The 14,832-nt window shown below is 37.3% G+C and overlaps 1 protein-coding gene across 6 annotated transcripts in view; it reads right to left on the reverse strand.

Moving 5' to 3' along the window:
• Positions 1 to 14,832, reverse strand: part of LOC126278524 (anillin-like) — a 137,588-nt gene that overhangs the window by 41,233 nt on the left and 81,523 nt on the right. For all 6 annotated transcript variants that reach the window (XM_049978697.1, XM_049978698.1, XM_049978695.1 and 3 more), the window contains 4 exons: positions 4,768 to 4,986; positions 3,812 to 3,955; positions 3,613 to 3,733; positions 3,135 to 3,305 (listed from right to left, as the gene is read on the reverse strand). In XM_049978697.1, coding sequence (XP_049834654.1) covers positions 3,135 to 3,305; positions 3,613 to 3,733; positions 3,812 to 3,955; positions 4,768 to 4,986 — 655 coding nt within the window. The remainder of the gene's footprint in view (positions 1 to 3,134; positions 3,306 to 3,612; positions 3,734 to 3,811; positions 3,956 to 4,767; positions 4,987 to 14,832) is intronic.

Raw genomic sequence — 14,832 nt, forward strand, 5'->3', positions numbered from 1 at the left:
TAGCTATTTTGCAGACTTGGACAATTCCTATTATTTGGAAGGGATAAACAAATTAGAACAGCATAGGACAAAGTGAACAAGTTTAAAGGGAGACTTTGTCAAAAAATAAAAAAGGTTTACCCCAAACACGTAAGAAGTTTTTATTTTTGCACAGACTTTTCAAACGCCCCTCGTATACAAATTTAAGTGTTTGGCAGTCTTTTCTGAAGGTATTTGTCTTGAGTGTAGCCTTGTGCAGCAGTGAAATGTGGATGGCAAACAGTCCACACAAAAAGAGAACAGAAGCATTGGAAATGTGGTACTACGTGAGAAAGTTAAGTTTAGATGGGCTGATCAAATAACTAATGAGGAGATACTTAAATACACTGGGAAAAAATAAGAAAATTATGGCACAGCTTGGCTAAAAAGTAGGACTGGTTGATATGAGACATCAAGGAATTATCAATGTGGTAATGGAGGGAAGTGAGGGGGTTAAAAATTGTAGAGAAAGGCAGAAGCTCGAATATAGCAGGCAGGTTCAAATGAACACAGATTGTAGAGGTTTGCATTTGTGTCGAGAGCTACATCAAATGTCTCTTCGGACGAAGACAACAACACGCATTATATCCTTGTGACAAATGTATTAATATTCTATAGCTGTAAATGCATTAAAATGAAATCTATGAAGCTATGGAACAGTAAAGTCAGAATTATTAATTTATCTAATTTAAAAACAAGACATTCTTTAACACAACTGTCACACTGATGTTTTATATGCTTACTAATCTGCATAATTCTACACCTGACACAGCAATTTATTTATAACAGAGCATTTCTGGAAGACGATATACTTTTATCACAGAAGTAAGATAAGTTTCGGACATAATATGGACTTCCAGGAAATCAAACAATGGTTTACTACTGATCTATGCAAAATCTTGTGTGTATAAACTGAATCCTCTGTAGACTGATTCGCCTTTTTGTAGGGATATTGCCTTTTTATTGGTTATTTCTCAATACATTTTGCTTCTGCTTCGGTCTAATAATAAAAGCCCAACCTAGGGACTTTTTTTCAATGCTTTGTATATTTTTAATGAACCTGTGCCATCTCTCCACTCCCATGTTAATACTAAATAATATAGACATTTGCTTATCTATCTTTATTATTTGTCAATCTTTTCTTTATCACTATGTTGAGTAACTAGCAACCATACAGATCAAATAACAGCAATACTGCATTTACCACTGTAGTAATAAACATAGTACATTTACATCTACATGGATACTCTGCAAGTCCAGTGCCTCATCGACCCACCTTCACAATAATTCTCTATTATTCCACTCTCAAATAGCATGCGGAAAAAAACAACATCTATATCTTTTTGTACGAGTTTGATTTCACTTATTTTTTATGAGGATCATTTCTCCCCCTGTAGGTTGACACCAACAAAATACTTTCGCATTCGGAGGAGAAAGCTGGTGATTGAAATTTCCAAAGAAGATCCCACTGCAAAGAGAAAACCTTCGTTTAATGATCCTGCATCATGTCCAAAACACACTCTCCCCTATTTTTCAATAATACAAAATGTGCCGCTCTTCTTTGAGCTGATAAGGATTCCACATCATGGAGGAATACTCCAAAAGACGATGCAGAAGCATAGTGTAGGCAATCTCTTTAGTTAAGTCGGTTGCATCTTCTAAGTTTTCTGCCAATAAACTGCAGTCTTTTATTTGTCTTCCCCGCAACACTTTCTGTGTGCTCTTTCCAATTTAAATTTTTGTAATTATAATTCCAACGTATTCCATTGAGTTTATGGCATTCAGATTTGATTACTTTATCATGTAACCAGAGTTCAATAGATTCCTTTCATCGCTCATGTGGGTGATCTCACACTTTTTATTATTTAGGGCCAACCTCCAATTTCTGCACCATACAGACGTCTTTTCTAAATCGTTTTGAAATTTGTTTTGATTTTCTAATGACTAGATGATAAATGAGAGCATTGTCTGCAAACAAACTAAGGCGGCTGCTCAGATTGTCTCGTAAATCTTTCATATAGATAAGGAACAGCAAAGAGCTTATGACACTACCTTGGAGAACAAGAGAAATCACTTCTGTTTTGGTCTATGACTTTCCACCAATTACAACAAACTGTCACCTTTCTGACAGGAAAATACGAATCCAGTGCATTAATTGAGACTGCCAATATACACGCAATTTCATTACAAGCTGCTTGTGAGGTAGTGTCAAAAGCCTTATGGAAATCTACAAATATGGAATCAATGTGAAATTCCTTGCCAACAGAACGCAACACTTTATGTGAGTAAAAAGCTAATTGTGTTTCACAAGAATAATGTTTTCTAAATCCATTTCGACTGAGTGTCAACAGACTGTTCTCTTCAAGGTAATTCATAAGGTTAAAACACAATGTATGTTCCAAAATACTACTGCATATTGATGTTAATGATATGGACTAGTAATTTAGTGGATTACTCTTTTTTACTTTCTTGAATATGGGTGTGACCTGTGCAACTTTCCAGTCTTTGGGTATGGATCTTTTGTTGAGCAAGTGGTTGTATATGATTTTTAAGTATAGGGCTATAGCACCAGAATAGTCTGGAAGGAATCTAATTGGTATACTGTCTGGATCAAAAAACTTGCTTTTAAGTGATTTAAGTTACTTCACTACTCTGAGGTTATCTTCTTCTAAGTTATAAGTTACTCATGTTGGCAGCTGTTCTTGATTCAAATTCTGGAATATTTACTTCTACATAGGACAATGGCTGTGTTTTCTGTAACAAAATGAATGATTAATCAATTTTGAATCCATTGCAGGTACTATTTTTGATCCCTCACAGTCATAAACTTTTTTCCATCACTTCTACTTTCACTGCTGCTGCTCAGAACATGGCACATGTTCAACAACATGTCAATAAGATGGTGCTTACCAACCCTCCAACGTTGCTCTCTCTCTCTCTCTCTCTCTCTCTCTCTCTCTCTCTCTCTCTCTAACTCTAAATTCCAGGAAAATGTTGTCTCCCCTGCCTTTGCATCACCTTCTATTAGTGAAAAAGGAATGTTTGGCAAATAGAAGTTGTTCTTGGCTTTTACCAGTACTGTATAAACATTTCTTTTCTGTGGAAGTATAAATTACCTGTTCCAATATTGTGAATGTATTCTTTTTTCACTGGTAAAACAATATTTGTTACAATTAGTGTCCCCTGCTCACTAGGTTGTATCACAGATGCAGTGCTTCCACCAGGTCTTAGAGTTCCTTCAACTTCGAGCCTCTGGATTTCATGCAATGCTGCCTGTCTGCGATGTGCTGAAAGATAATTCACAGAAAATTAAGCAGATATGAAGACCTGAGTATAAAAGACAAAGAAATCTTTAAATATAAAGAGGTATGTCAGGAGTTCCATAGCATCAAAACTATACTTATTTGGAAGGAATAGCTCTATTACACTTCACTTCATTGTAAAATGCACATAGGGCCAATATTCTGAGAAAGGCAGTAACTTTTCTTTGGTAGAATGAGACAATATAAAAAACGAGACCGGGGGGAGGGGGAATAGCTTTTACGTAAAGAACTTTTTTAATGAAGAAAATGTCTAGAAGTTTAAGAAACTAACTTGCTAGCAGTAGGAGCCGCTCTCCTTCCACTTGCTCAGCTGAACCAGAAAACTCCACTGTTGCGCAGCACAAATTAAGTGCCTGGCTAGCCTGTGATATTACTGTCTGTTGTTTCGTTACCTGAAAGCCATATTATGAAGGTATAGTTAAAAAATGAATATACATAAAGTTTGTATTTCACATTTTTTCAAGCTTTACCTCATCTAGCAAAGTTGAAATCTTACTCCTCACAGTATTTCTATCATCTGCTGGAAAACTGATACTCTCTTCAGAATCGTATGAAACGGTGGATCTGACTTCTGGTCTCCGGATTATTTGTCTAACTGGTGTTGTTTTCATTCCCTGTAAACACAATACTTCTGTAAGAATTATCAGTAGAATCAAATTGAAACAAATGGGTAGTTTCTAGTGGTGCTACAATTTTATCTACTTCTGTTGCTAAGAAATCTGTTTCACTAAATACATGCTTAAGAAAATGCAAAATACTACTTTAAAATGTATGTCCACAAAGCCAAGTCGAGGGAAGTCATGAACTACTCTAATTCTCGCATGTTTAGAAGGACTTGTATATGACGACAACAACAACAACAACAACAACAACAACAACAACAACTACTACTACTACTACTACTACTACTACTCCTTGATAACATTACATTTCTAATGTTCCGATAAGCATTCTTGCTAGATGCATTAAACAGAAATAGTTGCACACATTTTATATTAACATTCAAAAAGCAGTTGACAAATCTGATGCTAACAGACTGTGAGCACATTGTTGCGCATAGCTGTAAATTCTCTTTGAAAATATTAATGAGCATTATCATTTGTACACACAGTACAAAATTTAAAGATACTTCTCAGGCACACAGTGTAAATTTGGAAGATGCGTTTAAACAAAATAATTATGTCTATATTAACCAGATGAAAGTAGGCTATCTTGGAATGGAAAAAGGCAAATATTGTTTCAAAAGGCTACAGGGGAGATTAATGGCATGAGGATTGACTTGGTTGAAACCAAATGACAATAATTAGAACAAGCATTGTTGGTTTAAAATTGCCTCCTCAATAAAAAGCCATTTATTTTATCATTTTAAGTCCACAAAAATCACATTTAAACCAAGTAAACAATTTCAAAGCAAAACTGTACATACCATGTTCTGCTGTCTTCTGTAAAAACTAACAGTGTGCATAAGAGGCAGCTGCTGATCACCATCGACCACATGGTCTGGTAGGCAGCTCTCTTCATCCATTTGCTCAAAGTGACCACGATTGTATCTGAAGCTTTGACAGTGGGTTGACGTAGGACTGTAGTCTTTCTCTGGTGTCCTGTGCTTACTTGGGCTGTTGCTTTTTACTGTTTGCATTAACTTCTGTAAGGATTTGGATAGTATGGTTTGATTTAACATTTGGGTTACAGAGCACTTATTCAAGAAAATATTTTATATTTGTATCAAGCAAATCAATACATAAAGGCAGTGATAATACTTCATAATTTACATTTAAACTTAAATGGAGTTTGGAGGTTACTTCAGTTTCCAGAATAAAACCTGTATCTGGAGTTATACGATGGAACTTCCAATGTAAAAAGAAACTTTTCTACCACTGACATGATCAGGGCAAAAGTCTACCAAGCTGATGATGTGGTAATGCAGACAAAGGACTATTCGATAGCTACCAACCACAAAAACAGAATAGGTAATTGTATTATCACAATCAATCTTGCTTTAGTTAGCTATCTTTCTCCTGATCTTTAAGTCCATTTCCTCCTGACAGGTGCTTGCTGGAATAGGGCTCACACCTTTGCAGACAGTTTCTTCACTATTTTGTGATAGCATTACATTATTGCATCCTTTTATGCACCAAATCAAAAGATCTTTATAGTCTTCACTATATTCATGTCTCAAATGCGACAAAACAGCAGAAAAAATAGCTATGCAATAACACTGTTGATTACTCTAGAGACAATTTTACACTATTAATACAGTTCTGCACTATCACCTAGTGAACAAAATACAAGGTTTCCAGAACGAGATTTTCACTCTGCAGCGGAGCGTGTGTTGATATGAAACTTTCTGGCAGATTAAAACTGTGTGCCCGACCAAGACTTTATCTCGGGACCTTTGCCTTGGAAGGTAGAAGACGAGATGCTGGCAGAAGTAAAGCTGTGAGGCCAGGCGTGAGTCGTGCTTCGGTAGCTCAGATGGAAGAGCACTTACCCACGAAAGGCAAAGGTCCCAAGTTCGACTCTCGGTCGGGCACACAGTTTTAATCTGCCAGGAAGTTTCAAAATACAATGTTACATAATATCAAACCAAATTCTTATTGAATTATGGATTTATTAGCAGACAACCTATCATATTTAAGAAGAAATTGTCTGAAGTGAAAGTATCTGTTGTTATACCTCAAAGGGGTGTTAAGCCTTTTCTGTTCACTACATATATGAGCATGTAACTGGAAAAATTTAGAGGGCAACGGCAACATAAACCTAAGCACATAAAAAGCATCAAAAGCAGCTTCTTTCAGTTCTGGAAATCATATGCATGTATAACAAATGCTCTAGCTAGTTAAGACAGTTCAGAGGTCACATAATGTGTGGGCACACCACCTCCAATAGGACTTTATCTAGATCAGCAGTATGCTGTATGCTGTTAAACAAAAATTCAGGTTAAGGAATGGTTTACCTTTGGGGAAAGCAGATTCCAGAATGAGGTCAACGGAGAGCCTTGGGAAAGCTAATCAACCCATAAAGGACATAGCTTACTAAACACTTATAGGACCAAACTTTTGGTATGGCAAATCAGTGCAGGTAACATTAATACGGAAAAAGGAACATGAAAATAAATCATGATTTTTAATCTTGATTTCAGTTAATAAATGTGACAGTATCACAGAAATGCTCACCTTGGTGACATAAGTGCATCAAAAGAAGGTTTACCGTCAAAATTTTAAAAATGTCAGCTCCAAGAAGAATAAAGTTACATCCATCTGCATATATCTTGAAAGATGACCATGGTGTTAAAGTGAAATACTCAACCTTATGCAGAGGCTCACTGACAGGTGTTCTTCCTGCACACCATTTATAATAAACTCTACATTTTTTATGTACTTTAAGTATCTTTTGTCATACCATACGGTGGCTGGCAAAATTAATGAAGAACATTTGTTCTGTTTTGACATCTCATTCTGTCTGGAAAGAACACTAGTAAATAAGCTATAGTCTTGTAAACAACAAAGCTTTATTAGTTTTTGTCCAATGAAAACTGTAAATTCACAAGCAGCACATTTCTATGGGTCAGTTGAATTTCAACAGTACATCTATTACTCTTGTGACTGCAGACAACATAACGAAGCTAAAGTTATGAACAATGACCAATGAAAACAATGGAAAATCCAGAATAGAACAACAACATGAATTAAAATAGACAACTACTCACCACATAGGAGAGAGGCCCCCGCCCCCCACATCATATTGAGGGATCACTGACTGTGTGTGTGTGTGTTTGTTTGTTTGTTTTTTTTTTTTTTTTTTTTTTGGGGGGGGGGGGGGGAGGGGATTTATATTAATGGTAGGAGCACTTTTTTTTTTTGTATATTCCAGGATAACAGACAATATGTGCCAACTTAAGACCTGCAGCGAACTGCAGAACAGATCACTGCTCATTTTCTAACACAGTAACAATGCTGCAAAAAGAAATTTATTTGCAGCATCAACTAGGGCTACAGTGCTGCCACTTTCACTCTTACTTAAAATCTACTTTTGTGACCAATCTCACATCATCGGTAGCATATATGCCTTTGGTTATGACATTATGCTGTAGTAGTATTACTGTTCACAATGGCAAGTAATTTTAAACTTGCTGTTCTCAATGGTCCAATACATTTAAAATTAACACTGAGGAACGGTGTTAGTGGATCAAACTTAGCTTGGGAATATTATGAAAAGGAAAGTTGCTACTCACCACATAGCGGAGATGCTGAGTCGCATATAGGCACACCAAAATGACTGTTCCAAATAAACCTTTTGGCCTGTAAGCTTTTCATCACACACACACACACACACACACACACACACACACACACACACACACACACACACACGGCTGCAGTCTAAGGCAACTGTAGCCACACAGCAAGCAGCAGCACCAGTGCATAATGGGAGTGGTGACTGGGTGGGGTTAAGGAGGAGGCTGGGGCAGGCAATTTCTGAATTGTGCAGATGGGAACTTTCTCAACAATATATCTCACGTTCTTGTAACTGTCCTCGCCTCAATCTTTGTTTGTCACTGTCCTTACCCATTCAGCCTATCACTGCACCCAGTCTTTTCACTTCTCTCCTCTTCCACTACCCCATCTCCCCACCTCTCCCCTGCCCTCTGTCTAACCTCCCAACTGCACATAGCCGTCCTACCCTCTCCAGCTCGTCCCTCCGTGCTCCCTAGCACCACTGCACTACCCGCCATCCCTTCCTTACTATCCCTCCCCCTCCCCGCCCCAGCCTCCTCCTTACCCCGTCACCACTCCCAGCACACACTGGTGCTGCTGCTTGCAGTGTGGCCACAGTTGCCTTAGACTGTAATCTCAGTGTGTGTATATATTTTTGACGAAGGCCTTACAGACTGAAAGCTTTATTTGGAACAGTGTTTTTCTTGTGCCATCTGCAACTCAGCATATCCGCTTTCCTTTTCATAATATGATTACATTCCATCACGGATTTTCCATTATTAGCTTGGGAATATTTAACTGAATATACAAAAATTATGGACATGAAAAAATAACACCGATTACATAACAAAATCAGTGCATATACTTGATGACGAAGATGGAAACTTGCAAATAAAATGATAAAAATGGCAGAAAATGGTTTAGATATTGCAGTTTAGATATGGTTCATCCACATCTACAGCCTCAGACAACCAATAAGTGGCCTTTGGATTTGTGAACAAAAAACTGGAAGAAAGGGGCTGACATTTATGGGATTTTAATCTAGCACAGAAGAAACATACTGGACATTCAGTGAGAACAACTATCAGTAGATACTGAAACAGCTGAACTAAAAAAGCTGTATCTTAAAACCACTAGAAACAAGATCAATAATGAGGGTTGTAATTAAAGAAATCTATTACTGAAAAAATACTGACAAAATCCCTAGTTTCAATTTATGAAATTGCATCACTGTGAGTGAGATGAAATGAAACATCATGTAGGTAGGGCATCCCGTCAGGTAGACCTGTTGCCTGGTGCAAGTCCTTCGGGTGCGGAGAAAATCTCCGACCCAGCCAGGAATCGAACCCGGGCTCCTTGACATAACAGTCTGTCGCACTGGCCACTCAGCTATCGGGGAGGACATCATTGTGAGATGGTTCTTGGGTGGGTGAAGCGAGATAAGTGATAAATAAATAAATAACCAGCTTTTAAAGCATCCAAGTCTTGCGTCACTGGTATGATATGTGGAAATGCTACAAGATCACAGAGGTTAACTTCACTCATCATAAGCAAGCCTAAAAATCTGCAATACTTTAAGGGAATCGAAAAATAATGGGTCACCTACAACAGACAGAAGAATACATGGATGGATACAAGCATTTTTACAGAACGGTACGCAATATTTAACCCTTAACCCTTGGTTACTTGGATGGAGTACAAATGTACTCCACAATTGTTCTAAACGTTATTTTCTTATTTTTGGCAAGAGTGGCAGGACTAAAATTCTCAGAGTCTGGCGTTCTTGTTCTAACCTGTACCTACGGTAAGGCCGTGCCCTACGTGAGAGACAGAACCAACTGACAGCGAGCGACTTCTGGATATGCGACACTCCAGCGACAAGCAGCAGCATCGGGCAAACAGCTCGGGTGTCCTGCGTGCGAGCGACCATGTTGCGCTACAAGATGGCTGCTTAGAGCCAACCGGCTGTTGCTATAAAACTGTAAACTACTGTAGATGGAGAGAAAGGCTACAAAATTAGGTTTATGGAAGAAAAGAAAGCGAAAATAAATGTTGTGTATGAAATTTACAAAAGGAGGAATCTCCATGGAGAATTTCATAAATATCATAAACTACGAAGATCACCAGACAAATTCTTCGAATACATGTGAATGAGCAGAGGAGCTTTCGACTATCTCATCAATAAGTTAAAAACGAATGTTTTCTACATGATCAAGAACTTTTAATAGCCAACAGATGTGGAAGAATGACTCACTACATGACTGACTACCATAAATACGCACATATACATACAGATTGGCAATGGCAAACAAGAGCTAGCTGTGGTGTAGCGGCAGCATTGCAGATTGTGATTACAGCTTGGAAAGGTCATGGATTCGATCCCACGTACTTTTTTTAATATTTTAACTGACTCAGTTACAATTCTGTATACTATGTTCGCTAAGTACATTTTTAACATCTTGCCAAAGAACTTGATCTTTAAGAATATACACACCTATCTCAGTATATTACACACTCATTAAATTCCTAATAAATTACAAGTAACCATGAAATTTTACAGATTTTTGATGTTGGGAACATAATTCATCAGCAGTCAGTGTTAAGGCCAAGTGTTTCAATTACTCTAAATAGTCTGTAAAAGTAGAGCATACAAAATTTTTGAAAAGAAAGTCAAATGCTTTGTAAAATGATTTGTCTAAAAGAATGAAATAAAAATATTTGGGAAACGTTTGGTGCACCTAATTTTCTGTTCATGATTTTGAGCATCATTCAAAGACACGTAGAATGTGTCTCTGATGTACTTATTTCTTTTATACAGATCATTTCATAAAACATTTAACCGATTTCTTTCATTTTTTTTTTATTTTCAAGTTTTATTCAGAAAGCATGATCTTATTGACTCCTTGTTTGCCTTCCTAATGTTTTCTGTTGTCGAAAACCCTAACTTTGGTACTCGATTCGAAGGAAGTCTTTTTTATGTGCAAAATAGCTAGGCCTTGAACAGATGACATTTTTTACTTTTCATTTACATAGCTTGGCTGTAGCTTTTCACGAAATACTTCAATTTTTCCTGAACTCATTAATTAAGTTTTTGTTAATTACCATGATTACTTTCAAGCAGTTAAATATTTTCATGCAAAACTAGACCTCACGCTGGTCACTTTGATACCACGTTTACCTGTTTCTCTCCCAGTTTGGCTATGAAAATTCGGAAAATCCTCATGGTGTAATTTATAGGGAGTCTTGTTTTTGCTCTACTCATGCGTTTACAAAACCGTATCAAGTGTTAATCATACAATATAATACTCCTTTCTGTGTGCTATCATTTCCAAAAATCGTTGTTTCGATATCTTGATCCGTTGATGAGATATGACGATTTTTACGACCACTTGATACTCAAAGCGCAGGAAAGGTTCGGACGTGCTGCGAGCAACCTGTCTGCGGATATAACAACAAATACCTCAAGAATGGAGAGAGATGTCATTCCGGTCTCAACTTTAAATACAGTTTAGATATATTGGTTACATTTCATACACAATAATGCATGGCCTTAAATGGACTATATGGAAAGTCTACACAATGTGATGTTACCTCTGCAAATTCTTAAAAATTTTGTGCAGCATAGTAACTATGACGAAAAATGAAAATAAATTCAGATCTTTATCGTTTAAAGATATCAAGCTATAAGATGAGGAAGAATCAAATTTTTTCGACGAACGGTTTTCTTAAAATTGGTTGTTAAGTAATTCATAGCTGACATCGCGTCCGCTCCACTGCTTTGCCAAGAAGACACATGGCTGTCGCTCTCTGTTGCACGTGCTGCAGCAACAAGATTCAAACATGTTTGGATTCAAACATCGCCAGTTGCAGCGGGAGACAGGCAGCGACACAGATGTCACTCACTTCCGTAACTATGCCTGGGGTTCTGTTTTGTCGTCTGAAGCTGTTGCGCGTTGTCGGTTGCTTCTGTCACTCACACAGGATGCGGCCAAGTGCCATGCGCCATCCTGCATGTATCTTCTCATAGGAAAGTCTTGAGTGTTCTCTGTCTTGTTTGGCATACACGTGTACTCCATGCAAGTATCAAAGTACCAGCACATATAAAATATGATAAGTAATAATTTTAATTTCCATTATATTTCAAATATGTTTGAACTGATATTGTAGTACTAATTTATTGTTATTATTTAGGTATGATGGTATATCGCACTTCTGATGAAAGAATTTGGATGCAATGGCTAGAGGAAGAACTGCAGACTCATGAGCCTTCCGATTGTGATTCTGATCTGTGTGATGGACATACAAGCGAGGATGATGATCGACCAGACGAGCAAACTGGAGACAATGTCATGGAAGAATCTGAAGAAGACAGTGTGGACACAGAAGATAGCTTCAACATGGCAAATGAAGAAAAATCAGAAGAAGATAATGTCGACAAGGAAGAGAACTTTAACAAGGCAAGTGAAGAATCTGATTTTTGCTTTGGAAAAGATAAAACAAAATGGAATAAATTATTGCCTCGTCCTAATGTTAAAACAAAGTCCAGCAATGTCGTTATTCGTCTTCCTGGACCAAAAGGAGAGGCAAAAATTGCAAAATCTTAAATCGATTGCATTAATTTGATTGCTGCTGACAGAATAAGAGAATTGATCATGAAAAGTATCAATATTTATATAGATACAATCAGGCACAAATTTTCTAGAGAACAAGATGCAAAATTTACTGAGCAATGTGAAATGCATGCCCTTCTTGGTATACTTTTTTTCACAAAGCTTGACAAATTGGCACCAATATGAGAACTTATGGATTTGGTGTTCGAAAAGTACTATACTCCTGGGGAGTACCTCACAGCTGATGAGCAGCTGGTTGGTTTTCGTGGAAGATGACCACTCTAAACGCTTATACCTAGTAAACCTGCTTGTTATGGCCTGAAGGTGTTTGCATTAGTGGATTGTAGGATAATGTATACTGTGAATATGGAAATTTATTGTGGAAAACAGTCGGGAGAGCCTTTTGATGTAAACAATGCAGGAAAGGAGGTCGTCATGAGAATTGCAAAACCAATTTTTAGGCACAGGACATAACATCACAAGTGATAATTGGTTTACTAGCTATCATCTGCTTTAAGAACTGCTTGAGGAAAAGACAACTTACATTGGAAAAATCAGACACAACTAAAAAGAAATATTTCAGGAATTTTCACCCAGCAAATCTCAAGAAATAAACACTTCTGTTTTTGGCTACTTGTACCCTACTGCAAAAAGAAAAAGTAAGCAGTAATTTTACTTTGAAGTGTGCACAATTATGCAGCGATTGATGAGTCCACCAGTTCAAAATCAAACCCGAGACTGTTACATTCTACAATGGCACAAAAGATGGAGTTGACGAACTCTATCAACGTTGTTCAAATTATGTTGCTGCAAGAACTAATAAAAGATGGCCAACAGCAATTTTTTTACAATATTTTAACCGCTATCAATTCTTTATGCATTTATTCGCCAAACAAAAACTATGTCAAAGTGAAATGAGTTGATTTCCTTGACGAAATTAGCTGGCAAACCGTGAAACCACAGATTCATGAACGCATGAGACAGTCCTTGATACCCAGACAACTAAAAATTCAAGGACTGGTGGTGTTAGGAGAGGACTCAAGAAGAAAAAAATGGAAATAGCTATTAAAAAAACTGTGGCAGATCAAGAAATAAATCAACATGAAGAGAGTGTGCAAAATGTAATGAATGGGTGTGTTTTGGACATTCAACAACTAGTGCTGCTTGTAAGAACTTTACATCATTTCTTATTGTACGTATCTACTGTGATTACTTTTTTGTGTATTATGAGCTTCTTCATTAAAGTTATTTTGAATAGTTTAATTACTTCTTGTGTAATGTAGTATGTTGTGAGTAATAAATGGGTGGAGTGACAAAAACTCATTCTGCATGTTTAATTCCTACCCTCGTTTCAAAAGTATTAGTAATGAATTTACTCATGCATCGTAAAGGACGTAAAAAACAAATAAAATGATGAAAAATATATTAAAAACAAAGATTCCAAGACTTACCAAGCGGTAAAGTGCCGGTAGACTGGCACAATAAAATAACACACAAACACTAAATTACGAGCTTTCGCAACCGGTGGTTGCTTCATCAGGAAAGAGGGAAGGAAAAGGAAAGATGAAAGGATGTGGGTTTTAATGGAGAGGGTAAGGAGTCATTCCAATCCCGGGAGTGGAAAGACTTACCATAGGGGCAAAAAAGGATAGGTATATAATGGATGGATGATGAATGTGTGTGGGCGCGCGCGCTCTCACACACACACACACACACACACACACACACACACACACACACACACACATTTATCATCCATCCATCATCTACATGGATGGATGTGTGTGTGTGTGTGTGTGTGTGTGTGTGTGTGTGTGTGTGTGTGTGTGTGTGTGTGTGTGTGGGCGCGCGCGAGTATATACCTATCCTTTTTTCTCCCCTAAGGTAAGTCTTTCTGCTCCCGGGATTGGAATGACTCCTTCCCTCTCCCTTAAATCCCACATCCTTTCATCTTTCCTTTTCCTTCCCTCTTTCCTGACGAAGCAACCGTCAGTTGCGAAAGCTCGTAATTTTGTGTGTGTGTTATTTTATTGTGCCTGTCTACCGGCACTTTCCCGCTTGGTAAGTCTTGGAATCTTTGTTTTTAATATATTTCTCCCATGTGGAAGTTTCCATCTATTTTATTTGCATAAATAAAATGATGAAATAGAGAAGAAATGTATTTTTAATACAAAAAACTGGTGGAGTACATTTGTACTCCGTGAGAGTATCTGTGTCCTCAAATCCCCCGAGAGTAGTGGAGGGTTAAGGGAAAAGTAGGAACTTACACCTGAGAATTATGGAAATGTTTTTTTGTTGATTGATAACATCCTAAGTTATGCCTAGTACATTTAACTGGAAAGAGAAAATATATAGTTTAAATATATAGATTAGGTTTTCCCCATCTCGCCATCAATAAATTACATTTGCCTCCCAACTGATGGACCAGAGAATTAGTGAAAGCTTCAAATGCTATTACATAAGGGCACTGTTGTGTATAGTTTCCATTAGGAAAATGTGATTAGCAATATGTGTTACCTGATGAGCACTGTCAAATCTACAGAATCTATCTGACATGTCACAAAGAAGGGCCCATCCAAAGCAAAGAAAAAGATCCTATTCAAGCAGTATCTTCCTCTTGAAACACCAAAACTAAAAAAAAAGGAACATTAAAATACAACTGGA

Source organism: Schistocerca gregaria, chromosome 6 (genome assembly GCF_023897955.1).
Source record: "Schistocerca gregaria isolate iqSchGreg1 chromosome 6, iqSchGreg1.2, whole genome shotgun sequence".
NCBI lineage: Eukaryota > Metazoa > Arthropoda > Insecta > Orthoptera > Acrididae > Schistocerca > Schistocerca gregaria.